The sequence below is a fragment of the Pleuronectes platessa genome, chromosome 14 (assembly GCF_947347685.1).
Source record: "Pleuronectes platessa chromosome 14, fPlePla1.1, whole genome shotgun sequence".
NCBI lineage: Eukaryota > Metazoa > Chordata > Actinopteri > Pleuronectiformes > Pleuronectidae > Pleuronectes > Pleuronectes platessa.
Window position 1 is genome coordinate 3,047,045 of NC_070639.1, and position 27,494 is coordinate 3,074,538.

Below are 27,494 nucleotides of genomic sequence, written 5' to 3' on the forward strand. Positions count from 1 at the left end.
CAGTCGGAGCAAGATAAAAATTATTTGCAATAACAGTAGAATTAGTAAGTCTGAAGCTTAGGTTAAATTAGCTTTGATACCATGCTACCAACTCCTGAAAATAATTCTGTCATTAAGTTACATTTATATTTTATTTAGAGATCGAACAGTCTCAGAAAATGTAGAATAAACTACAGCTCAGATCTGCTCGACATGAAAATTACCCAGAGATTATTTCTGTTATGATTTAATGATAACTAATTAAATTTGATTAGACCTAACATCTGTCTGTTTGACATATCTCACTAATGAGGAGTGTTGAGATACAAGCAGAGACATTTACTGAATATGTATATGTATAACTGTGTGTGTGTGTAGACTAGACCAGGATGTATGAGACTGGCAGAGTTAACAAACCCTCCCCTGGTAAACAGAGCGGCAGCAGCTCATGTCGGACAGAATCAACCGTCCAATCAGCCAACAAAGAGGACTTCATGTACAAGTTACAAATTACAATATGTATGATGTCATCGCTGACCAAATTAAATGCGAATTCAATCATTACAATGATATTTAAATCCTAGTCATCAAGGTGTTTTCAAAAGACAATGACCCCTGACCTTTGTTGTATTGTTAAAACAACACTAACTTATTCTGTCGACCCATTCACAACTAGAATCCTGAAATCATCCCACAAATTAGACTGGTCCGTGAAAGAACTTAAATTGTATTTAAAATCTTAAAACCTATAATAGGGACCACAGCTGAAAAGTCAGAACATATAGTTAAACATTTGTACTACTGACGTTGAACTGTATTTTACTTTGTTCTCTCCTGCCCTACTTTATGTATAACTTTAGTAACCATTTATCAATTTATGGGATCAGTATTGTTTGATATATATGCTGCCATTTTCCAAAATCTTCATGGGTGTCAGATGTTAATTTCTACTCTTTTTTCAATATGAGAAAAAATGCTGTAAGTTACTGCTTTATTATTTTTGTTATATCTCATATTAGTATTAGTTATTATTAACAATAATTAATAGGAGTATTTATCCTTCATCTGACTGACATTACTGCATCACTTCTAAAGTTTGTCTTTACCCCTATCAAAACTAAATCGCCTTAAAGAAAAACAACATTTTGTGTTATTGCAGTTACATACATTTTGCGCACAAATAAAATGACGGAAGACAAAGCAAAACATTTATTGTTTTCACAGTGATCGGAGCATAAGTGCATTTACAAAAATCTCATCGAAAATTCAATGATTTCAAGTTTTCATATATGAAGTTTCAAATATTCTAAAACCACAAAGTTAAGAAAAAAATCATTACAATCATCTACTTTTTTTATCATATCAGCAAATCAATCTCAGAGTAACGCAGCTTCCAATGTGACTTTAAATTAGACTTTTTAGTCCAGTTCAGTCTCTAAGTTTGTTTAGTTTTGCAGACAAACCCAGCTCCATTTATTTTCCACCAGGGAATAAACTGTTGCCTTAAAGGGCACATTACTGAGCTCATTGAGGAGAGTGTAAGTGTTTCTGCTTTCACTTTTCCTTCCAATGTTCTTCCTCTAGACTCGGACTGAAAGCAGTGACTTCTCTGTCACCATCCTGCTGCGCCTCCTTGTTCTCTGGTTTTACACAAATCGTCTCTACCTGGTTTTCTTCAGGGTCAAAGGGACGAACTCTGTAAATATCTGTAAAAGATGAAATGAGGAAATTAAGGTGATTTACATTTAATACACATTCACAACAAAACATCTAGAATGTGTTCAGTGTTTATTTGTAGACAGCCCAAAAACATTGAAGTGCACAATCGGACACTTATATCAAAGCTGAAACTCAAAGCCATGTTCACATCATATCAGGAAACACTCGGTGTATTAAAGCATTTGCACGGTTGGACAAAAAAATCTGTTATTGACAGCTCATCTTTGTTTTATATAAGGTTTTCTACTTTACCAAACAGAAATAGTTGAAATTGGTAATCCCACTTTGTGATCAGGTCTGTGATCAATGCTGCTTGTATTTAGAGTATTTCTGATATGATGTAGATGCAGTGTCATGAAAATGTCCAAAATGTCAGCAAGGTTTTGTAATTAGGTAATAAACCATCACAGCATGGTTTAGCATTATTAATAGCAACACCATGTAATTCTTACTGAGCAACAGCGCCCTCTGTAGCCACACATGCTGATTAATTCTGTTCCGTCTCTGAGCGATGAAGTGGTTGTCATGTTTTTCAAAACGTATTTTCCTTCACCCTCACATTAGTGATGGGTCAAGACTTTTAGTCTCCACTCATTTCATTAATCTGATGTTCAGGTACTGAAGAACTGTCCCTAGATGTCAACACACTCTTGAACAAGAGACGGTTGGGAACGGTACCACACTGGAATGAGAACTCCACGATGTACTGGAACCAGAAAACTACATCATAAGACATTTGTTGCCTTATTTGGGTCAATGGAGCCTGTTGTAGGTCTTAGATTATATCATTACATGCTATATTGATAAAAGTTGCATAGGTACCAGTTCTCCTTCACAGCAGCAGACCTTGAGGCTTAGAGGAAAAATAAAGATGCAAAGTCAAACAGGCAACCAGCTGTTTGCTGGGTTTCCTACCTGAGTTGTGTTGGATAAAAGGTGTTAGTGGCCTGTTGGTTTCAGAAAAGGCGCTGCAGTATGAAGATGCTGCCGGAGCGATTGAAGTTTGGGTGAAAGTGTCGGAGACTATCGAGAACAAAGAGGCTGAGGTGAAAGGCTGATCGGTGTGAGTTTCAGTAGATGTTCGGATGTCCGGTAGGATGATCATTTTTTGGTATGGTTGATTTTTGAAGTTTGTGTGGATGAACATCCAGATCTGAAGGGTTTTAGAAAAGGTCTTTGTTGATTGTGAAGAACCTATCAAAGCAGGCTTGGGAAACATGAATTATTTCGTTTGATGCTTCAGAAGAGGGAGTAGGCAAGAGTACACCATTCCAAATGGTTTCTTGGGGGAGGTGCTTTGTTTGATAATGACGTAGTTGAGGCTTTCGGAAGAGATGGCTAGTTGTTCAGAGGGTTTGAAGGTTTCAAAGGAGGTTGATCTTGGATGAGCAGGATGAGTTTCTTGGATAAGGAATTAAAAAAGCTCAAAGGTTCAGGAGGAAACAGGCAGAGGCTGGAGCTTTGACACCAGAAACGTTCACAGAAGAAAGAACCTCAGTCTTCAGGAGAATGAAAAACTGGATGAAGAACAGTTTGGCAGGTGGGAGACATTTGCGTTCACAGTAGGAGGCAGGAGCGTAGGTCGGGCAGAGAGGTGGGTGAACAGAGGGACTGAGAGACAGAGCAAGGGATGGATGGAGGTGTTGGAGTTAGGAGTACAGAGCATCAATACCTGCAGGAGTGAGGACTAGAGATTGTAGGAGGTCCGATAAAGAAACAATCCCTCTCACTACATCGTCACTGTCGACCAACACCAAACGATGCACCTGTAAACAAAAAACAGGATTCACGATAGGCTGCAGTCTTATCACAAACCCTACCTCCTCAAAGTTAGTAGATGTGGACCAAGCAGAAAGTATTCCAAAAATACATTTTTGCCCAGGATGATTTCATTTAGGACAGTTACAGTGTCTAAGCTTACATTTAATTAATTATTGTATGTGTGTGTATCACCTCTGCCTTTGCAATGCGGTCGATGATGGTCTCCAGTGTTTCATAAGGGTAACACTTGAGGACTCCCTCCATGCAGCAGGCTCTGGAGGCGATAGCCTCCCGCATCGTCATGTTCAGGTTGTTGTAGTTTTTCTGGGCTGCGAGATTCTAAAGGATAGAAATAAACAGAAAACTACACTTATTTCACCAGTAGCAGTTGGCTTCACAAAACCCATCCTATAAGGTTCAATTTAACCAACAACCATCATTAAGTGTTGACAGCCATCTTTAATTTACTCTCTAAGTTGGACCAGTCTATAGACGCTTTATTTATGACTTGCTAGCTATGTCAGCAACTAGAACGAATGTAAATGTAAATGTTAATCACAGGATTTATTTGTTCATCGATGTTATAGTAAAATTGTTAAGTGACTTACAATGACGTCAAACCTGGAGTACAGCGCCACCACCTTACCTAGAGAGAAACCACAGATACAAATTAAATATGAACATAAACAGATGTCAACTTATGTCATGTAACATAAAAGATATTCAGCCTTTAAAAGAAAATATTCTGGTAGTCACAAATTTCACCACCCTGAAAGTGAAGTTAGTTTGACCTTTAGACACTGTGTTGTAATCTTCATGTTAAGAAATACCTGAAACTCTCAATTTACTAAACTGTGATTCTAACAGGTAAGTGTGAACTAAACTGTTAAATAGGAGCGTGAGCTCGGGGCTACCTAGCTCATTGACAACAGGCAGAGCCGACACTCGTCTCTCTACGAAAATCGTCAGGGCATCGTACACAGAGGCCGATTCCTGCACCGTCGCAATTTCTTTGAAAGTTCCAATCGACACTTCACTGATCCGCTTCTGGAGAAACCTGGGTTTGGGAATCATGGATCCCTGCGCGAGGGTTAAAAACATGTATGATGGTTTGAGTTAAATCAAACAGATCCGTTTCTAGCCTGGAGTAAATAAATATTCAAAAAGTGTTGAGTTGCACAATCAAGTCCTAACTCACAAAGATGTGGAGGAACTTGAGGATGCGTTTGTGAGTGAGGATGTGAAGGACATTTCCTGATGCCGGGTCGATGACCGGCAGGCGGTGGATCCTATTCTTCAACAGAGAGTAGATGGCATCGAACAGACTGAGCAGACGACAAAACGTGAGATTAGGATTTTAGAAGAAAAAAAGACTTAAAAAACAAAACATCAAAAACTGCTCCTCTTGCATACGATACACAAAACGATATGATACAAAATGATATGATACAATACGATGTGATACAATATGATCCAGTACAATAAGAAAATATTTGTTTTAAATAGAAAGATGATAAAAAAAGGAATACAGGAATAAGTAAAAATTAACAAAAGGAAATATATATATATTCAAATAATAACAATACTATATTCAATGACAACAGAATTGAGCAGACAGATATTGATCATTGCACAATAATAAATAAATAAGTTAAACCTGAGTGGATTTGTATCTTAGTCCCAGAATTTGTAGCATTTCCAGATAAAATAACGATAAGGAGAAATATTACAACAGAATAAAATAATAAAGGAAGAAAACTACATCATTGCAAGGGGCTCTATTCACCTTGATTCAGGAGTAATGCTGATCAGTCTGTTAATGGAGTACTTCAGATAGGTCTCTGCAAAGTTCAAATAAAAACAGATGATTTTATAACACAAGACGTTTGGGGCTATATGAGGAGGTGGTTGTTTTAACAGACCTCTCCATGTCTCTATCTTGTGTTCCTCCAGCTCATAGATCTGAACCTGCAGACAAAACAAACTTCTCAGATCCAAAAGGGACGGTCCTCAGGTGTGATGTGTACATCTTATTTTATTTTCATCAAGATTATACTGGTTAACCTGACATGTGACTTCACTGTGATGTGCGTCATGTCAACAAAACAACAGACACAACAGCTCACCAGAGGAGACTTGTAGTATCGATGAAGAATGTTGATGAAGTCTGTGATGGTCAGCATTCCTGCACGCACACACGCACACACACACACACACACACACACACACACACACACACACACACACACACACACACACACACACACACACACACACAAACACACACAATGCAAAAATCAAACATGGATTTATCACCAGACATTAATCTGCCACCCACTTGTGATTGACCTTCTCTCCATCTATTTTTATGTATAATCTCAGTAATAAGAACAATCAAATAAACATAAAATGTAGCTCAAGCCTTAGAACGGAACAGATTAAAAAATTGTTAAAACAAATATAAAAAATTAAAAAATTATGTTACATGATAACAAAAGAAATGAAATTATTTTAAAGAAAGATTTTTAAAATAAGTTTGAGCATTTTTTAAAACCATGTTGAAAGGGAATCCATTTATAATATTCAGTGGAAAATTGAACTATAAGACAACGTTTCATCACTCTATTTTTTTTGTAGTTTGTGTACGGCGCTGCAGCAGTGAGTGACCTCAGTAAGCGTTTTGAAAAATTTATATGAGTTTATGTTGAAAATCAATCATGCGTTGACATGAACTTGGTTTGCACGTTAAAGGCCGCAGCTGTTTTGAATATGAGCAGAAAACTGATACCCACAGACCTGGTGTCATGATGATCAGCTCTGCGTGCCGAGCGAGGTGACTGAGTTTGTAATGAAACACATGTTATGTCGCTGACCTGCTTTCCTCCGAGTGTTAGCAAACAAACTGGCATCATATGAAACTACAGTGAAGAAACCTGAGCCTTCACACCTGAGCTTCAGTAGAAGAGAACCCAGCGTCAGTGTCCAACTGTTTACAATTCAAACTCATACTTTTTCAGATTGTATGTGACCATTATAAAATTAGTAGTGATTGTTTGTATTTTACTAATGTGCGTTATTGAGGGAAACATGTCCGTCTGTACGTGATGGACAAGGGGGTTAAAATAATCAGGATACTAAAATAATGGTTGGTTATCACACCTGGTGTGAGGATGAACCTGAATATGGACCATGCTTTTGTTTTTAGCACATCTTAAATCAGGTCATGTCTTTGAATCAAAGGTGCAGCTTGAACTTCCTCACTGAGGTACACTCAGCTTATTTAATTCTGCATGTTTTTTACGTGAAGCTAGATTTGTAGGCGATGTCTATCTCTGGTACGAAACTTCAATATATTCCATCTGGCAAAGCTGCTGCTGATGTGTGTTTATGCAACTAAGGCAAAGACGTGGACAGATGAATTGGGGCTCACCCACAAAACACTGAAGCTTGTTGTCCCACAGAGGCGCTGCCCTCACACCATTAGCCACCAGAGCAAAGAAAGCCTTCTTCACCTGAGGAAAAAGAGGATCTTCAAAGCTTACAATGCAAAATTGCCAAAAAGGAGGAATAATAACAACAACAACAACAATAATAATAATAATAATAATAATAATAATATATAATATTATTATCATTATTATCATTATTATTATTATTATTGTATATTATACCTGTAGCGTTGTGTCAAATATGACCAGTTTGGAGCTGGTAGGGATGGCGTCGTAGCAGCAGTGACTCTTCATGAAGTTCATGTATATGAATGGGTCAGGGTCTGTGTCTGCAGGGGGCTCCCCGGTATACGTGCAGCCACCTATAGATAAACAATTACACACTTGAACTGGTTAAAAACAAAAAATATGATTGTATCTTTTTTTTCAATCTTGATAAATGTTTGGGGGTTTGTATTTGATATTTGCATCACATGGTTCTCACAATAATTCATTTAGGTTGGGATTCGTTTTGTTTGGAGTATGTGAGGTTGTAGACGAACAGTCGCAGAAGATTAGATTCACACAAACTGATCTGCTTTACCTCTGCTCTTCAGTGATGAAACATCTTCCTCCTCATCCTCGTATATCTGAAATAACGGAACCTGGATGAGGGAATAAATCAGAAGTTTACCGATTTAATATTACGATTTAACAAACTTACAGCAAGAATAACCCTCAATGACTCTCGCAATGCTTTTCATTAAGAATTTGTTCGCGAGACCATTTCAGCTCTTCTTCATCATGCAGGACAGGCAGAAGGAACAGCCTTATCCATTGTATTTGGAACAGACTGCAGTGAAAAGTCCTTAGAAGTAACTGTGCAAAGTGTCTGTTGGCCTCACATCGTCTGAACCTGCTGGTGGAAGGTTTAAAGTGGTGATAAAGATGTTCACACTGTACATTCTTTACGTTATCTTGACCTCAGCTGGCACAGAGCCCAGGGTAAATGAGCTGAGCACATCTATGTGGATCACAACATTAATTTAAATCTTGCTGAGGTCATGCAAGCTATATATAAAACATGATGTTGCCCAAAGCTGATAAAAGACAATACACAAAGGTTCAAACACTGAAGAAGAAATCATCTCATATATTTACGGGGAATGACAGATTATTTATGGTGCATTAATTTATGTGTTGATTAGTAAAAGGGACCATTAACAGTATTTTTATAATTGTTTTTATTTCAAACATAGTCATTCAATGAGCTTTGAGTTAATGTCACTTTCTGCCATATCATAAAAAAAGGATAGTTCAGTTGTTTGCATTTTAGCAGAAATATCTTTAGTTAAGGTGATCACTCAGTGTCAATATTCTCATTATGCTACATGATGCGTTATAATAATAAGTGTTTTCTTTTCATTTCTAACAGCTTCAGTAGAAGAAACAGCAGGAGAACTGCTCTGACATTTATTTTCATCTGGAGCTGCAGCTTCTATTGTAGTTTCTTTTATGCAACATTTGGTGGATACACTGCCAATAATAAGAAATATAACAAATATAAACATTGCTTTTACACTGCGATTATATATGTAAAATACTATAAAGTCTAGTAGGAAATATCTGATATTGTATTTATAACCTCATTTTCATGAATGCATCACGAAAATGTTTCGATAATATTCCATTATATTGATAATAATTATCAGAGATAAAACCTATTTTACAATCAATGACAGTACAGTATTTAGGATGCGTTATTTTGTATTATTCTAGCCTGACCTTTCACCCTCATCACCATCTCAGCTAACAGAATCAGTTAACATTCTGTTCCCAGTGCTGTTGGGATTAGGTTGTTCTCACAGTCCAGACTTTATCTGGAATTTATCCAGGTAAAGAAAAACCCAGGTTGTGAATGTGCTTCACTTCAAAAAAGGTAAATAATAACAGATGATGCCGAAGGGTTTGCTTCAGGTAATAAAAACAAGTGTTAAGAATAGCAATGTAAAACAGACTTGTGTTTTTCTCTTTGCAGCTTCTCAGTTACAAAGTCAAACACACACCAGCACACACACACACACACACACACACACACTTCAGTTTACAAACACACACAGAACAAACAAAGAGTAGGGGGAGTCAGCCGAGAGCTTTACCTCAGGAAGAGGCTCCATGTCTGGGGAAGAGGAACAGGCCGTCTGCCTCTGCGGATCCAGACCGACAGGTAAAAACATGGGCATGAAAACAAAAGACTGCGAGATTCCGACACACAGTCGCCCTGAAACATCTGTGGAGATCTGCCACCATGTCAGATAAAGAGGTGATGAAAGACTCCACACATGGTCAGAGGAGGGGAGGAAGGAAAGAAGGGAGAATCGGACAGAAAACGAGGAGACGAGGGAGTGGGAGCAGCAGCAGGCAGCTTCGGACAGCTGGGTCTGGAAGTCTGGGAAAGACTGATGTCTAAATCTGGACCAAAGGGGTGAGAGGCCTGTGGCACTCACACAGAGAGAGAGAGAGAGAGAAGGGGAGAGAGAGAGGGAGAGGGAGGGGAAACATGTAGAGAGAGAACAAGAAGGGAGGAGGAACACACAGAGACCCTACATGTAAATGTTAGTGTGGTGACAGGAATCTTTATTATCCAGGGTGAGAACATCGGGAGGCAGCATCATTTAGAAAACACAGAGAGCAGAGCAGTTAAAGGAGAAAAGATGAAGAACAGTGAAATAAAACAGACGTATCATTATTAAAGAGGCTGAGAAAGATGAACGAAGCCCAGACAAGACACTGATGATTCAAATAAGACTTGATTTACCTCCAACTATAGTCAAGTTGCAGGAAACATGGTCTCCTCTTCTCTTCCTGAGTGCTTGTGTCAAATAATGTCCAGTGAGATATTTTTTGCAGAGAATTATGATGTCACATAAAAGTTGACCTTTGACCTTTTGGACGATCTGTCATTACTTTATCATTTCCAGTTGTTTGTCTGTAGACTGATCTTTGGATAGATACGTACGTGTCAGGGAAGAACTCTCCTTTTCTCTTCCAATGTTTCGTGATTTCTCAGATTCAAAAACAAATCTGACATGTTTAAAGGTCTGATATCTATAATGTTTGGATCAGATAAAAATCCAGATCTAGTGAAATTGAATGTGTTTTTTTGAGGGAACTGCTGGGCCTTGGTGGAGGTGTGAACTTTCCTGAGTTACATTCTAGTAAGCAAAAAAATCTTGACATGTTCGGTGAGCTCACAGTGACCCTTTGACCACTAATTTCCTCTTACCAGTCATTCTTTAGTCCAAGTAAACATTCGTGCCAAATATAAAAAAAAATTCTTGAGGTTTTCTTGAGAAATCGTTTTTACAAGAATGGCAGACAGTGGTCATGTTTGTACAATAATGCAATTTATGCATTAAGGGCTAGAATATGAGAAACTACTCATAAAATCATAAATAAGTCTAATAACTAAAACTGAAAACAATAATGATTAGGTTAGTTGATTTTGTTAGAAAATCGTGAAAAATATAATAATTTGCACCTCAGGTCACTGAATAATAGCTGGTAAACGGCTTAGTTAGTAAATATATACGTAACAGACATATTTTCCCAATGACACAAACGGGACAAAACACAGCAGTTTTTCTCTTAATACCGAAAGTCTTTTATTTGATGTGTTCAAATACTTTGTGTCTGTTTTATAATCTTTGTGACTTGCTCTGTCAAAGGTGTAATATTGATCACATTTTACTTTCCAATACTTTGTTTGTCTGTGACATTAACAGTAGTAACAATGAGAAATAATCCACTGGTGTTGTGGCAAATAATAAGAATAAAGTGAGTGAATGAATAAATGTATACATCTAGATCTACGACATGACAGCTCCTCCTGTGTGGCCAAAGCGTCTTGATAGTGGCAGTAGACGTTATAGACCCCGCCTCCCCCATCTTTGCAAATGGGACTTGGGCCAAACTCAAATTCGAAGATGGTTTTGGTCAAGTTGAACAGATTTCCACACTGATGTATGTTGAAATGTTCATGTTGCTGATAAATTTGGTTTATTTGATGCTATAAAAACAGGGTGAAACGTCATGATTGAGAGCTGGGAGTGACTCCTGATTGGTTGAAAGGTTATATCGGCGAGTCCTCAACAATTCAATCCCCCTGTGCAGACTCCAATCCTAGTTCAAGATGGTTGCGTTCATATACGGGGATATTTTTGCTGGATTATCAGAAGGTTGAAAGAAGTGGAAACGGATCTTCATATCTTCATGTATCAGTAATATTCATGCAGCAGGAACAGAGAAATATCATCATTCCTCTTGTTTCTGGAAACCTGGCAGACCCACTATAAAAATAAGAGAAGTGCAGCTTTAAGGGTTTGCCAGTGCTTCTGTGGGAGACGTTCCAGTTTCATTGGGTCAAACTATTTATAGACACACTGAACTGCATCAGAGGAGTATCGCCTCCTTCTCACAGAGCTGAGTTTACATGCAGCCTTAAAAGTCAGGAAAATAAAGATCACGCACATTAAACGTGTTAAAAATAACCTTTGAGAATCAGAACCAGAGACGAACCAGAGACCTTTTCTGCCCATAGTCCAAGTTTCTGCCACTAGTCCACCGCCTCTCCCGTTTATTTCCTGTAACTCCCAACAGATCATCTGTCATGTCACAGAGGAGCAGAAATCAAAATCAACGATCTAAAATATTTTAATTATGACTGAGCAAAGAAAAATCCCTACAGTTAATTTTGATTTGTTGGTGTAGAGATCTACTGCTTTAAATGAGATTTTAGTTAATAAAAATCAAACCAGATATTAGAAGTTCCCTGAATCCAGTCCACAATTATAATTCGGACCTTACATTATACAGAACCTTTCTAATAATAAATGCAGTTATTTAACCGGGCCTGTCACTGCTGGTCCCAGAGAAGAGCTCAGATATTAATAGTTTACAACTATTTACAGTCCTGACACACATTCAGTTTAACAAGGTCTTTACTCCTCAGCAATTCTCTCCAGAGCAGAGTCTGTGCATGTTTACTTATCTCTCTCTCTTTCTCTAGCTTTGATATTACAATAGGAATAAACTAAAATAATATAGTAAAATACCATTTGTATTGTTGTGGGCGGAGCATCTCAGACAGGCAAAAGATTTAAAGCAACACAATGCGAGTTTAAAAGTAGAGCTGAACTGTAAATCAGTTAAAAAGACTCAGAAGTTATTAAAAAGTTTATCTCTAATATTCAGCAGGAAATATTTAATATTAGGAATTCTAAACAGTTTGGTGGATTTGTTACAGCAACTGCTCTTCTGGTTCAGGAAGCCGGGGATCATGGGGAATATCCACCATTCAGTTGTTTGTCAGTGAGTGGGACGATACAGTCAGAGCTCAATAAACAGATTGCTAGACTTTGTTTTTCCTCTATTTGAAAACTAATTCTGTTGGGCTCTGTTGGGCTCTGTCTGAGCGATGAAGTAATCCCCACATGTTCCTGCAGAGGGCGCCATTGCTCTATACAAATTACATAGTGTTGCATTAATTTGTGTAATTACAGATGAGACAATAATTAAAAACAAATACAAGACTCCAGGTATGAGATGGCAACTGCTTAGACACATTAGTCTGAAAATAAAGTTGCTCTTAAAAATGTGGTTTTGGAGCTGCTGATGTAAATAAAGCCTCTTTTCTTAACTTATTTTTTCACACCACCCATTTTTTAAACATGCTCTCAGGTTCAGACAGGAAAATGCATTATTGATCAAAAAGTGATGAACAAATTCATATTTTTTAACTATGGAAAAGATAAAGACTCTTACTTTCACCTCAAATGACTTTTATTTTGAAATAATCATCCTGAGCATCTCATACAGCCTTTTCACATAGGAACTTTACAATTGTCCAGTTAGTCAAAATATTTGAAACATCTTTTAAATTAAAAACACTTTCTTTCCGGCCATTTTCCTGAAGCATTCATGGACTCACTTGGACATTTTCTGAGGGAGCTGGCAGAGAAGATTCTGGAAATGGTCTGGAGCAACTGACTTGGATATTTGCTTTCTCATAATCATTCCCTCTGGAAAATGTCTGGAGTTCAGTGCACATCTGAAAGCAGCCCAGTTCAATCCTCAGGAGCCTATGAGCCTCATTTCAAAGCAGGTGAATAGGATAAGTACACAGGAGCATAGGAGCAAGACTACATTGAGGCTTTTTTATATGTTTGACCTTATTTAACCTTTGTTTTAGAAACTTCCAAATGAGACAAAAAGGGATATATTTATTAAGATTATGCACAAACGTACCAATATACCCATAGTGGCCTACAAAGTGTTGACTTTTCAAATGGTGGATCTGTGAAGCTCGGCTTATGTTGCGTCATCAGGGTTTGATAGTAACATCTTAACGAATTATTGCCAATTCTTTTTTAATATACATCGGTCGATATATCAGTATCTAACATTTTTTACTCCCTCAGTAACGACATCATCCCTTAAAAACCTGTCTTCCGTCAGGCTCTAGCCAAGTTGGAAGGAAGCCCAGCAGGAGTTATTCACAGATTAGGTTGCGTACCAAAAGCCATGAGGACTAACGTGTGCAGGAGCAGGCACATGAACATGGCATAAGACTGTAGGTTTGAGGGGGACATGAATCTCCTGCTGCAGGTGAGAATTACCGTGAGGTTTCAGTAAAACATCCCAGAGTTTTAAGACTAATCCTTAGATACTGCATGACGGATTAAAATACTATAAGGAGTTGTTTCATTCTCTGTCACGCGAAAACAGCAGAACGTACTTTTTCGATTTGAAATGGCCTTGCAAGATGGCGTTGTGTCGACTGCGCAGGGTTCTAACAGAGTTCTCATTGCAACCGTAACGCTGCCGACTCCTTTTGAACATTTGTACTGAATCAACATGTTGTATTGTAAATGTGACCGTGATGGACGACCACGTGTCACCTCCATGGTTCAAGTTTCTGCTGGATGATTTGCACAGAACTTTACTGAAGCTGCTCAGAGGTTTTGAAGAACTCTAGAGTTTGATTGGCATATAGATCATTTAAACTTATAAGGCTAAAAAAAACAAAAAACACTGGTGTGGTTCTGTAGGTGTTTTATTTTCACTGATGTTTTAGTACTTTAAGACTAGAATGGATACGCTGCCACACTCATGACCTAAGTACTAAAATACTTTAAAAAGCTGCTTCTTGCCCAAAATCATATTAGTATCTGGTTCCGTAACACTTCACTTCAATTCTGTTCAAAACCAAAATTCACTCCCTCCTAGTGTTTGTTAAGACTGGATTTTCAAACTTCTGAGTACATTTCTCATCTAGAGCGACAGTTTTGGTGCCGAGGAAAAGGATGAGGCTATATATGACCCTGAGCGTCATGTTGGCAAACCGGATGGTCAGAGTGAGGCGAACTGGTGTGGCAGCAGGCTCTGGGTGGGACTGGGCTGAGGGCTCGTGCAGGCACTGCTGGTGACACTGGATCCAGGACTGGGCGAAACAGGAAGACTGGAGACGCAAGTGACTTCCCTGTCCGAAGCGTCATCATTGTCATCATAATCTAAGCAGTGATGATGGCTCACCACAACCCTTGAGAACAGGAATTGAGGAAACTTTAGAGAATCGGTCTATACTGTGTTGTATATTGTTGTTCTGCTGTGTGACTGTACCTGGATCTGGATTGGCTGATGAGGTCTTGTCTGTGAGCTTCAATCCTGGAGATGTAGCTACACTTGGACCACTACACAAACAGATTTATTAAACATTTTAAATCAAGCCAACAACTTTCTGATTATAAAAATATCACCATTTATTCACATCAATTCAGTCTTCCCACAGTTACTTACTATATGAGCAGGGTTGGTGGTTCCCAGATGGACTCCTTTCTGACAGAGCGTTTGCAGCAGACTGATCCCTGGACACACAACAGAGAATTAAAAACTTTACACAGTTTTAGCATTTCTCCTCCTCCTCAGTGTGTTGTTCCGTCTTTAAAGGAAAGTGAGGAGAGACACACACGCAAGTACCTTTTGTCCTGTTGCTCCAGTATTTCCGTTCCCACTGATCCAGCAGGATGTTGAGGTATCTCGGATTCTCGAAGAAGCGGAGGTAGCGGGACGATGACTGTTTCGGGAAAACTCGCTCGAACTCTCCCCGGCGGTTCAACTCGTCTTCACTGTCTGCCAGCACGCGAATGTCCTCTGGAGTCATGACATCCAACACCGTGGAGAAGAACTCCTGACAGAGACGAGAGGAAACCTGAGCACAGAGCTTCTATTGTTGCAATTTCAATAAACCTTCCAAAGTTTTGAAATAAATTGAATGCAATGACTTTTTTTTACCTATGATTTAACGTATATTGTCTTAATGTAAATTCACAATTTGCTTACCTGGTCGGCGTAGCGCTGTGTGAGGTAATATGCCCGTTTAACCTTCTCATCATTGGACAGGTCAGGTTTGGTCCTCTCCCTCGACCCTCCAAAAAGGCTACACACACACACAGACACAGACACACACACAGAGACACACACACACACACAGTGGAGGGTTAGTAAAAACAATAAGGTCATTTCTGAGGCTGTACATTGAATTGCACTAGTTGTTCCTAAACTATCTCTGCTTAGTTTCCATTCAGTCAAACGATGTAGGTGTGAAGTAGAACCTCCTCCCTACCTGCTGGTGGAGCTAGAGGCGGAGCTGCAGGGGGCGTCCACATCTTTTTGTGGAACATGAAAGCCGGCCAGGTTCAGGAGATCTCTGATCATCTGACCTTTGATGGCAACATCCAGTGCTGTGTTGGAGTGGAGGCTGGACCAGAAACATGACAACAGTTAAAAGATGTGGTTTGAACACCTGCATGTGATTTTGTTTGTTTGCGTACATATTACCTGGGTGATATGTTAACTTCAAGGATCCAGGGTTTGAGGTTCTCATCCAGCATGATGTCGAAGCCAAACAGCTCGTGGCAGCTGTACGATGTCTTAACGTTCAACTTCAGCAGGCTGTTGACGTACGGTTCTGACCTGAAAAACCAACCAGCAGAAGACGGAGGGTTCATTTCATCATTATTATTATTTCATCGCTTCCCTGTCTCCAGTCAGTCGTCGCTTCATTGCATGCAAAATGCAAAACTGAGCTAATTTCATGTTTCCCCAAAGTTTCAAATAGGAGGGAGTGGATGATCAGCTGTAGCTCACTTCACATTTAAACCAGGAATTTTTTTTACTGCAGCATAAAAAATAACTTGTGAACTAGAATATTTCTTGGTAGAGCAAATAACTCTGCCAATAATTTAATTAGGTCTCAAAGCTGAGCCAAGATAATAAGATTAAAGATACAAAACCTGTTGATTCCCTAAATCCACTAAATGAGTGAAACTTACGCAATGATGGTTTTGATCACGATGTCTTTAATCTTCTCCCAAATCAAAGTGGTGTTGACTCCCTTAGAGCCGAGAAACTGCCACAAGGCCTTCAAAGCCCTGAAAACACAAAAACAGGATTTGTTAAGAGTGAATCTATGACCAGAGAAAGAAAACACTATAGTGTGTTAGTCACCAAGATGTGGAGCGGGTTGGAGTTTCACTTTTACAAAACCGCTTCTCCGCTGAAAGATATTTTCTGGTAGGATTATAATTGTTGGTTTATTTAAACTCTTTGGAAAGACCGAAATTAACAGAATGCAATATAATAAATAAATTCCGACCTTCAAACACTTCAACCACCAAGTGTTGTTTATGCTTTATTCAGTCAGACTGTGTCCTTAATCCTCACTTGTTCCCTACTTTCACTTCTTCCAATAAACCCTTTCCCTAGCTCCATGCCTCCTTTTATTCAGGCTACGTCTACATCTTCATTTTAAAGCAGCGTTGTAAATTTAAAAGGATATTAGTCTACACAGACAATTTAGCTCCTTATCAGAAATAATGTCCATGCTAACACAACTAAAGACATATTAACATTTTCGTTCACTGGTCATGTGGGGCAGACAGGAAGTGCCATAGCTGCAGTTGGTTACTCAAGTTCCAAAAATCTACGAAACATAAACATTGTTCAAAATAAGAGCAGGGATTTAATTTCTTGGAGCGACGACGAGGTGGAACAAGAAGTGTTAAAAACTTGTAAAACTTGACATCTTGACATGCATTTTCAACGCTCAGAAACTCCAGGGTAGTCTGGATAGCAGGCGTTAATGTAGAAGCAATGGTTAGTTTTTAAAACTGTAATTTAGTTGTGTGTATGTAACCTCAAACATAAACACCTGTCTGTTACCATTTGTGTCCCTGGCAGGCCTTGTCATCGCTGTTCGTCTGGTATTCAGAGTTTTTCTTGTTGACGCTGTAGTTGGTCAGGTGCATGAACTTGTTACTCAGAGTCTTCATGGAAGACGAATACCTACAACAGGGAAGAGGACAGAGGTGTTACCTCCGCTCAGATGCTGCACATTGACTTGTCTTTGTGGACGCTGTGGGGAAAACTGACTTGCAGCTGGCGAATCGAACCAGCCCGTCGGTGAAGATGTAAATCCTGAGCGGGTCGTAGGATGTCACGTAGACGTAGATCCTCAAGTCAAACTTGTTGCCACTGATGAGGTAGGGCTTGTGAAGGTATCTGCAAAAACACAACTACATTAATGGAGTTTCAACCCAAATGAGTGATGCGTGATTTGGAGTCACGTCCTGGGAAAGTGTCTCTGATCCAAACCAGTGGTGCTCACATCTGGACTACTTACTTCTGAACTAGTAGTGGTCTCTTACGGGGCATCTGGCTCCATTTGTGGATGACCTGGATACCTATTCCTCTGGCTGATGCAGGCTATTAGAAACAATAGAATCAAAAGATAAACTACATATATTGGCTTAAAATTCAAGATATTTTAAGGATCATGGTCAAATCTAGCTTATTAAAGCTAAGAGTAAACCAACAAAATTAATATTTACTGGAAGAACATACAGGTTTGATGATCCATTTCTGCCGGGAGACTCCATCCTCCCAGGCCTTGCGGAGCTGCTTGATGTCCTGGGGAAGAATGAAGGTGCGGGGGAAAAAGCTGAACTCCTGTTTCCCAAAGCGCCCCTTCATCTTGGAGAGGTTCCTCCACAGTCGGTCCTTCCTGCCAATCTGAAAGGTTCCTGGGAAGTGGTTCAACTAGGACACAAACAAAAAACATGTGTTACAAAGATCAAAAAGGAAGTTAAGGCTTCCTAGAGACACAAGCTTGGATCAGATTCACAGTTTCTCACTTTCTGGTGTTCTCCAAGGGCCTTGAAACCAGGAGACTTCATGTGGTGTCCCCAGCAGCCAAGCCAGTCATGGCTTTCTACATGAACAACAGACAATCATCACATCACAGCTTCTGCTTACTCTACATCCGCATTGCAAAGTTTGAGTTTAATAACTGTTGCTTTTGTCTGCCTCCCAAAGTTCTAATTCTAATCTTAATGATTGTATCGACACATCTGGCAGATGTTTATATTTTGATAATGTCACTCTCTGTCTCTGTATGAAGGATTCTGAAATATGTGCAGCAACTGTCACTCTCACACACACCAACTTACTCTTTGTGACTTTGAAGTGTGACCTGGCGATGGTATGCCTGACCACATTAGGAGTGACGGTGCTCATCTTCCATTTTAACAGTCGTCTTTGTTCCGCAGGCAGCAGTTCCACTGCAGAGCACACAACACAAAGTTTTAACTATTTTATTGCCATATCTTTCTACAAATAAAAGTCACAGGCTGAAGATACGACAACTACTCACACACTTTGATGCATTTTAACACGTACTGGAAACATGCAGCAGTAAAATTATTTAGTACATTTAAAAAACAATAACATTTACATAAAAGAAATGCTGTAAAATATGATAAACTTCTGTTTCTGCTAAAAAGTTAGAAAACAGTTTTCAGTTAATTCACAAACATTCAACACACAACAGCAGAACGGTTTATCAGTTGCTGATATAAATTGTCTAATATGAGCCTTTCACATACATATTGGTATCGGCTATAATGAAATGAAATAAACAAGCTGGTAAGATTTGAATTTATTATTCAAAATAATTTGATGTTCTTAATTTAACTTACATATATATGAGTTTTCATTTGTGTATCCTTTTTTCCAATAGATATTTATAATAAAGTTTATGGATTAGCTGTAAAATTATTATAAAAATTATCATTATTTGTCATAAGGGTTTTATGAAATTTTAGGAATGATTGACATAATAAATAAATAAATATCAGAATTTCTTTACTGCCCAATATCAGTTTTGACTACCAAAAATCCAAAAAGATATTTTAGGATTTTTGCTAATAAACAGCTCTGATAACAAATATTCCATCATTCTGGAAATTGAGGATCACAAAAAGATTCTCTCTGACTGTCTTCTCAAATAAAAATAAATGAAAAATACAACACGTCATAATCACACCTTGAAAGCATGTAGCTTAGATAGTTTCTATTGGCCCCTTGACAGGTGTTTAAATGACTGTTTGAGTTTGCCTCCGGTGTTTTATACAACAGAAAACAACAGTTTCCTGACCTTTCTCATTAGCGGTGCTGAAGTAAAGTGTCGAAGGGATGAGGGGAAACAGACTGGGAACCAGCGCTGGACGCTCTTCTCGAACATCCTCCGCCCCAGATGACATTGGCTCCTCAATACTGAAAGACAGAAAAAGGGACTATAAATACATTCATACAATAATAATCAGACCATGATAATAACATTTTTCAATTTTTTTTTACTATTATCAAAAAGAAAAAAAATCTGTTTATACATAAATGATACTGCATTCTGTTAACACAATATTTTTAAAGTCACCTTAAAACAACACTCAATTAAAAGACGAGTTAATAAAAACACTCACATGACAGTCATAAAGAAAGGAAGGAAGGAAAAAAGAGATGATGATGATGGGGGATGATAATCTCGTCTTCCAGATCTTGTAAGTAAAATCCTTTCGCCACTGACCGGTACATAAAGGCATTACAGCCAGAGCAGGCCAACTTCTCTCTATACTATAACTATGCGGGAGCTGTGGCTTACAGAAAAGGTTGTGGGGTGGTGGTGTATGTAAATGAACACATAAACAAATCAGCATATTGGGGTTAAAAAACAAATAACAACAAAAAGAACCTGAGTGAATAGCACTCCCTATCCAGGCTGTTTTAGCAGAGAATCGGCTCCGAGTCTTTGGTAGGGAGTTCTACTGTTGAGGCCATCACAGTGGAGAACAATGTGACACACAATGCTGCGGACCTTTCCACCATGCTCTGCTGCTTTCAGGACATTTTTAACAATGCACTGAGAGATAAAGGCAGAGAGACACAAAGATTCTCTGACCGATGGATATTTTTGGAGATCAATTAGAAAGCAGGCTTCGATGATGGGCGCCGCGAGGAAAAGACATTTCCAGGTGTGTAAGTTAGCGAAGGAAGAAAATTAACTATGTATCTTTATTTTTTATGGCCATGTTGAAACCACAGGAAGGCTTGAGCATCACTACCTCATAAACTCATTTTGAAATTACGATATTTGTAGAGACCCAACGTTTTACCAGTCAGAGAACTTTTTGGGGTTATTGGCTGACTGATAAATACTGATATGAGCCATTTACTGACGCAATCTGTATCTGTTTGTCTTTGCCAATATGAAAAATTATATTTCACAGTATAAACATCGCAGAAAAGAAGCGTATTTATGCATATAACCAAGATGCTAATTTGAGAGGTTTGCTGACAGAGTAGATTTCTAGCAGTATCAAACAGCACAATATTTGGAATTTGCATAGGCCTACATTCATTTTATCAATGGAGATTTAACCTCCTCTGGTATGTGTTGTAAGTACTGTGATACCTAAGATGTCCTCACTTTTTATGTTGCCCCAAAATCCACCGTACTCTCAGCGATCACTCGTATCTTGGCTGTTAAGGGGGGAGGGAATGAAAGAGGACCCCCTTAGATCGGTCATACTGGACTTTGAGCTCATTTATTTTCCGCGTCCTTACCTCTGACTGCTTGGGCTAAGAATCTTCTAAGTGTCAGTGTTTAGTTTCCTAATAGTGTTTTAAATTGGCACTTTTGTCAACCGCAACAGACTCTGAGCAAATGAGATACACCGGTCACATTGACCCCACTGCAGGAAGAATATACACATACTTTTCTGTCCACTTTTCAGATTTCGTTTATTGAGTGTCTCCATCTGCATGCTTCTCTCTACCTAGCAACCTACACAGTGTGTGATAGCAACACATAGGACCCAGATGGCCCTCTGGGCTTGGGTCAAAATGCCTGATTAAAAGTCTCTTAAATGTCAAACTAGGCCTCCAATATTTTTATTTTGAGTGAAGAAGAGTCGGGGACCTGTAGGAAACCTCTCACGGTCTGTATTTGGACTTGAGTCCTTCAGTTGGTGACCCCTGATGTAGTGTGTGACCCCATAACAAGGCAGTCATGTAGCATAAACTCATGACAGTAGACTCACAAGACAGCAAGTCGTGTAATATGAACTGCACATTGATTACTTGCAGGCTGGACAGTACCCAAAGCTGATTTTCCCATGAAGACAATAAAATAAAACATATCTTATCAACAACTTTGAAAGTCGTGTATTGTGATCTTATCATTTGTGAGACGAAAAAAATAAACCTGCCAAAAATTCTCTGTCATGGGGTTTTGTATTAGAACAGAGATATAACAGATATGCTCAGTTTTCTTAAATGTGAACAGAAATGATTTAGCTATGAAGGTGTGTGTGTTTGGTTACACAGTGTCTCACCCAGAAGAGAGGCCACTAGACGCCGTAGAAGAAGTGTCCGTGATGGACGAACAGTCTGAATCATCTGATGATAGAAAAACAAAAAAACATTGTTTTAAACTGTTGATTACCGGCTGAATAAGCTGTAGTACAATGAAGAGTTATACTGTGTTTTCTTACCGTCGTCACTACAGGCATCTTCCAGCTCCTCCTCAACTCCATCCACCTGCATAACACACTCCATTCTGGAAACAGTTAACAGAAGGTGAAATCTTCAGATTGAGAATGTAAAGGGTCAATAAGTGAACTACACTGATTGATTGAGAGGGAATCAGCCGTTTCTCACCCCGATAGGTGAGTCTCTCCTACTACACACTCCTCTGTTGGCGAGGGCGAGGACGTAGAAGGGGATGGACAGGAAGATGACATGGAGACAGGCTGTCCCTGCTTCGTCAGATGGATTGCTGAGATCTGAGTGGTCATAGAACCCACCAAGGTTCCTGCAGGAGAGGCCACAGCTACGAAGGAAGGAGCAGCAACACATTCTCACAGTTTCAGACCATGTCTGGTGTCATGCTTTAATGAATTTAATTGAATAAAACTGAAAGTTGATCTCTCATATGTCTATTATTTCTGATATCCTGACCCCTTTAGTTTTTTTTTAAAAAAAACAAACAACCAAACTCTCTGTGCTTTGCTGAATTAGGTCCAGATATCACACACCTTTCCCCCGTTATGTTGAAGCCAATACTAAAATATATAAATAGAGAACATAGGACCATTCTAGGATACAGTGAGATGTGCAAGTATCGCAGAGATAACATTTTGTTAATGACATTTATGTCGTTGCATAATTTTTTACACATTCTTGGCTCTGAAGATGTTCATCAAATGACCATACAATCTACTGATCTATCATCCATAAGTTTTAATAACTTAATCATTCTGATTACCTGGGGTGACGTGCGTCAGCGTCTGCTCCTGCATGGCACAGACATTGGCACTGAGCACAGTTGGCATGATGCAGTTTGGAGAGGTTCTGATCTCTGGAGGGCCGTGTCCTATGCATGAGGTCAGGGAGCTTCCTGGTGCATATTGGCTTTCTGGGGGCTGTTTATTCACTTCTAGTGATGCAAAAGATTGAGGCTTACGGCTTGTTGTTGCTAACAAACCTGCAGGAGAACCACCGCTTACATGCAATTGATTGTTTTTGTCAATTATTGTGCAATCGTTTCGTGTCGGACTAGGTTTTGTTGGCAGTTTTGCAGAATGGCATCTTCCTGTCGTCATTTCTCTTGTTGTGGTTCTCATTTCTAATGTTGTTTTATCAAGGCTGGAGGCATCGTTTTCAAATGTTGCCCCCTGATGTTCACATAGAGCAAGGCATAGAGGAGGCATTGATGGTGAAGAGGAACAGTCTGCAGCCTCAAGCTGCGGAGACAAAACCAGGAGAAAATTAAAGCCCTCAAAAAGCCAAATAATTTGCCTGAAAAAGAATATAAATAAAAATAGGAAAAAATAAATAAATAATAAATGGAAATTTAAATCAAAGGGACACATATCGAAAAAAGTATTTATAATTTTATGATAATAATAATGCGCCCGAGCACATGCTTTGATGAGAATTTGAGGGCTTGTTGAAAACTTTGATGCTAATAATGCAGGAGCTGTTTGTCATCAAATGCATGGTCCATTTATGTCCAAGATACAGAACCTCTTTTGACACACCGTGTGATGAAAAATATATCTTTGGGTTATTATCATCTCCATCTTGTTTAGATGACACTCAACTCAATTTGAAGTTGATCTTATGAAAGCCCTGGGACAAGTTCGTCAAAGTAAAAATGTGAAAGAATTTTGTGAAGATCGGTCAATGTGAACGCGTTCCAGGGGGAGCAGGGGGCGATGTTGAGGCATTTTGCCATGCCGATTTATAATTACTCCAAAAATACATACATTTCCACCGCTTTGGTAACGATTTAAGCATGTTAAAGTCCTAAAAAAGCCAATTCATTTTAATGAAAAAATAAATAATAATCCTTACAATTTCAATAGGGCCTCCAACTGTTCGGTGCTCGAGCCCTAATAATTAATTAATGAATATTGTATAAAACTTTTAAATCCATGACATGATGATGTTTCATCTGACAGTGAACACATTTTATAAACAAACTTGATAAAGATTTACGGTGCAGGGGTGATACTTTTTTTTTTTTTTTTTTTACAAATTTGATCGTGTGGCTAATGAAAAATACATCTGACATACAGGCCATATAAACTGAAGAAGGCCAGTGTGCCGTTACTAGGTCCAAGTTAATCTTGGCTAAAGAAAAAGTGTCTTGGTTTATTTTGTTTAATTCCATTAAAACTTCTGATTGAATGATGAACTGCCAATTATTACTTACATCTTATCTAGTTTGGCATTTTCTGTTACATACAGGCCATCATATACAGCCTCCATCACATTATATCGGTTGCCCAGATGCAGGTGTCCAATATAACTCTTAACGTTCAGCAGGAGCTAGAAATTAACCTCTAACCTAAATTAAGCCGTTTTTAAATTCTTACGATCACAATAAGCACCGTATCTCCTGAATATTAAAGATCAGACTTAGTGGAGTGAGGTATCGTTTTTAAAGGCTCGCTGCTATTAAACATCAATTCTCACCATGGACTTGTTTGTTTGCAGGATGGACTGTCCTCTTATGAACAGGTCTTGATGGCAAATGGACAAAAGTGGCTCAGATCGCAGCAGTGCATCACTGGATGCACCCTGATGTTGGCTCATCGATACGCCATTTTCATGCGGAGAGGTTTGGAGCGATGTACATTTCTGTATAGCATCCGACAGCTGACCGTTAAATCCAACCTGCCAGTCTTGCTTATAGATGGAGGAGGAAGCATTGGTCCCTGTGAGGCTACTGCCAACCTGCTTTTGTCCTGCGGCCAGAACCTGGCTGGGAATCTGTATACCATTAAGTAGTTGTGGCAGGGTTGGAGACCGGGTTGGCACAGCGGTGAATTGGCTCTGGGTGTTGGTTTTACATCTGTCCCCGTTCTCAGAGTGGGCAGCTGATGTCTGTCTCAGATGGGATGCAGAAGAGGCAAAATGAGAAGATGAAGGTTTGGCTTGGTCTTTTCGTCTGGATAGCTCGAGAGAGGTCTGACCAAAAGGCACCTTAGAGGCCACAACTGTCTTGGCAAGGGTTGTAGTGGTGGAACTGTCTGCATTAGAGCAAGCGCGTAGCTTTCCCCCACCCCAGAGGGAGGACTGATTGGTGGGCATGGCACCGCCCAACAAAGACGTGGTTATTTCTGAAGGGCTGAGTTTTCCGGGTTAGAGTCCTGGGTGGGAAATAACAGTCAAGTTGATACTGAATGAGTTTGAGGTGGAGAAGCCCTCCTGGATGCTCCTCAACCAGTGACTGGTTCTTCAGTGAGTCACTTCTCAGGTGTCAGCTCCAGCTGAATGGAGTTTTACATTTTCTGTTGGTTGCTGTAGATGGACTACAAGTTCTTGATAAGTCCTTACCAACAGCACACATAACTGCAACCACAGATGCAGTGACGGCAGCTCAGCCGGACTCCAAAGCAGTTATGAGCCGACTCGTGCAGCTCTGACAGGCAGGCACATAAGTTTTGATTTTTTATCCTGAGGAAAAGTGGTTCCCACTCTGACAGTCACACTCAGAGTTTGACATAAGGCCGAAGCTGTGTCAAGTAGTCTTGGTGTCATTAGTTTATGAGCCAGAAGCTGGTTCTTCTTCACTATCACAGGGATGTAATGTGACTCTCACATCAAGGTTCCTGGCCTGAGGGTAGAGAGCAGAGTCTATTGGATCTTCCTGTCATCCTCCTCAGTTGCTTGAACTGTCAGCTGTCTCTGTGGAAACTACACAAGAAGAAAATCACAGTGAATTTGAGAGGATCCTTGTGCTGGGCCATGGAACAATGTGAGGATTTCTGCAGTTTTCACCAAGATTATTTAAGACTATGTAAACTTTACAAAAGACATCTGAGTGAGCTGCGATCAATTCTGACTGAGTGTTTGTAGAAGATCTCCTATCAGTAACACGTTTGTAGTTTTCAAAGACTTTTTCAGACCTAAAATTCAGGTTACTGACCTCTACCTCAATTAACAGGTTTCAGGTTACTGAATTTTGGACTCAATAGTAACATAACAAAAAGTCCAATACATACTGATATAATACATATATGTTGTGATTTGAACAAAATCTGTCTCTAAACTTAAAAGATTACATTTATCGTTATATATCCATACAAAATAGTGAACTGTTTTTCAATCAATCAACTGATAGTTTTTGAACTATATTTAAAAAAAAAAACATTTTCAAATTATCATTAGGATCAAATAATCCCAATATGATACAATGCTATTGTTTGTTAATATAAGAAATAGTGTCACACTTAAATGAAAAGGTGTTCGACCATCATTATTATAGAATTTTACATAAATACAACAATCAAAACGTCAAACTAAAATAGTTATAAACATAATTTTAGAATAGTTACAAAAATGAAATACACTGAACAGTTAAGAACACACGAGAGGAGTTAGTTCACCTGTGTCACTAAAGTAAATATAATTCATTAGTGACTTAAATGTGATTTCGCTGCTGTCAGTCTCAGCAGAGATGAGTTCTCACGTGTGTGTCAGACATGCCGCTTAGCTTAGCTCTGGCTAACCGGCTAACTTTAGCAAAGAGCTTGGTTGTTACCCTTTAAAAATAAAAACATTAGCTCAAGATGAGACTTGACTTTAAAGGCAGTCTGTTCTCTGACCACAGTTGCGCTATTCGTACAGCTACTGTTAATTTAGCTAGCAGTTACCTGAGGCTCCGGTTAGCATTAGCTTCGCAACAGCGACCCAGACAACACAAACACTGTCCCCCGGTGTCCCCCCCGGTGTATCCGCTGCACCGGTGTCAGCGATAAAACACAGGTTTGATACCGGTGGAATACAAAACATTCACAGCTTCCCCATCTCTCGCGGTGAAGATGACATCTTCGGTGTATCGAGCAGCGGCAGTTTCTTACATCGCAGACAGAAGCCGAAATATCAAAGTGACACGTCCCGGACAAAGATCGTCTATTGGTGTCCACGTTTCCGTGAGCTTCTGCGTCACCGCGCCCCCACCGGTCAACAGCTGCTACTGCACAAGCATATACATATAAACATGTATAAACTTTTCACATGGTGTAATTTCAACGTATTATTTGAAGCCCAAAGACGACAAATATAATTTTTTTACAAATCAAGAAGGTTCTTGAAGAAACTAACCCTCTATCATCTATCTTGATTTATATCAGATATATATAAAAGGTTAGAGTCAAAAGGCAACTTTATACATATTTCATTATCTTAATCAGACATGATCATTTCTAATTATAGCTCAACTGTAACAAAGAATATGAGGAGAGCTTCTCCAGAAAAAAAGACAACTTAAATTATTGTTTAGTTTCAGTGCTTTGGTGCTTTTAAGTAATTTTATTTATCTGCACTATTTCAATCCAAATAAAACTCCCAGGGACCAAAGTACCTGTAAAATAAAAATATCCTTCTCTGTGAGTGAAATCTGTATTAGCAGCAGTTTATTCTGAGGGACCATAGAAACCTGTATATCCCATATTTCATCACTAGAGGACACACTAGAGAAGCCCTACCTCCTGTCCTTCATCTCCTACCTCCTTCATCACTTTACTCACCTCCTTATGTCCCCCCTCTTACCCTTCTCCTGTCCTTTCTCACACTTTCCTATCTTTCCTTTCCTGTTCTCCCTTCTTCCCTCCATTTCCCAGATTCCTTCCCCCTGTACTT

General features: G+C 39.1%; 2 protein-coding genes across 3 annotated transcripts; both read right to left on the reverse strand.

The window, feature by feature from the left end:
- Window positions 1–1,173: 1,173 nt before the first annotated feature.
- prkag3b (protein kinase, AMP-activated, gamma 3b non-catalytic subunit) lies at window positions 1,174–9,396 on the reverse strand. Its single transcript, XM_053439490.1, has 13 exons — window positions 9,047–9,396; window positions 7,492–7,552; window positions 7,131–7,270; window positions 6,890–6,971; window positions 5,586–5,644; window positions 5,382–5,427; window positions 5,246–5,300; window positions 4,658–4,784; window positions 4,374–4,539; window positions 4,068–4,105; window positions 3,652–3,798; window positions 3,371–3,464; window positions 1,174–1,685 (listed from the first exon to the last, which is right to left on the reverse strand). Exons 1-13 carry the CDS (start codon window positions 9,128–9,130, stop codon window positions 1,534–1,536), a joined length of 1,251 nt encoding a protein of 416 aa, XP_053295465.1. The 5' UTR covers window positions 9,131–9,396; the 3' UTR covers window positions 1,174–1,533.
- A 4,587-nt stretch (window positions 9,397–13,983) lies between these two features.
- Window positions 13,984–26,758, reverse strand: ttll4 (tubulin tyrosine ligase-like family, member 4). Of its 2 annotated transcripts, XM_053440435.1 has the most exons (21): window positions 26,507–26,758; window positions 24,324–25,547; window positions 22,609–23,086; window positions 22,002–22,173; window positions 21,836–21,900; window positions 21,677–21,740; window positions 19,441–19,559; window positions 18,455–18,565; window positions 18,140–18,216; window positions 17,850–18,044; window positions 17,629–17,711; window positions 17,379–17,507; window positions 17,169–17,291; window positions 16,280–16,378; window positions 15,786–15,920; window positions 15,571–15,705; window positions 15,288–15,384; window positions 14,925–15,135; window positions 14,745–14,812; window positions 14,568–14,638; window positions 13,984–14,487 (listed from the first exon to the last, which is right to left on the reverse strand). In XM_053440435.1, exons 2-21 carry the CDS (start codon window positions 24,939–24,941, stop codon window positions 14,298–14,300), a joined length of 3,240 nt encoding a protein of 1,079 aa, XP_053296410.1. In that variant the 5' UTR covers window positions 24,942–25,547; window positions 26,507–26,758; the 3' UTR covers window positions 13,984–14,297. The 2 variants fall into 2 exon arrangements, with proteins under 2 accessions (XP_053296410.1, XP_053296411.1); XM_053440436.1 differs by lacking the exon at window positions 26,507–26,758 and having other exon boundaries at window positions 22,609–23,141; window positions 24,324–24,460.
- Window positions 26,759–27,494: the final 736 nt, after the last annotated feature.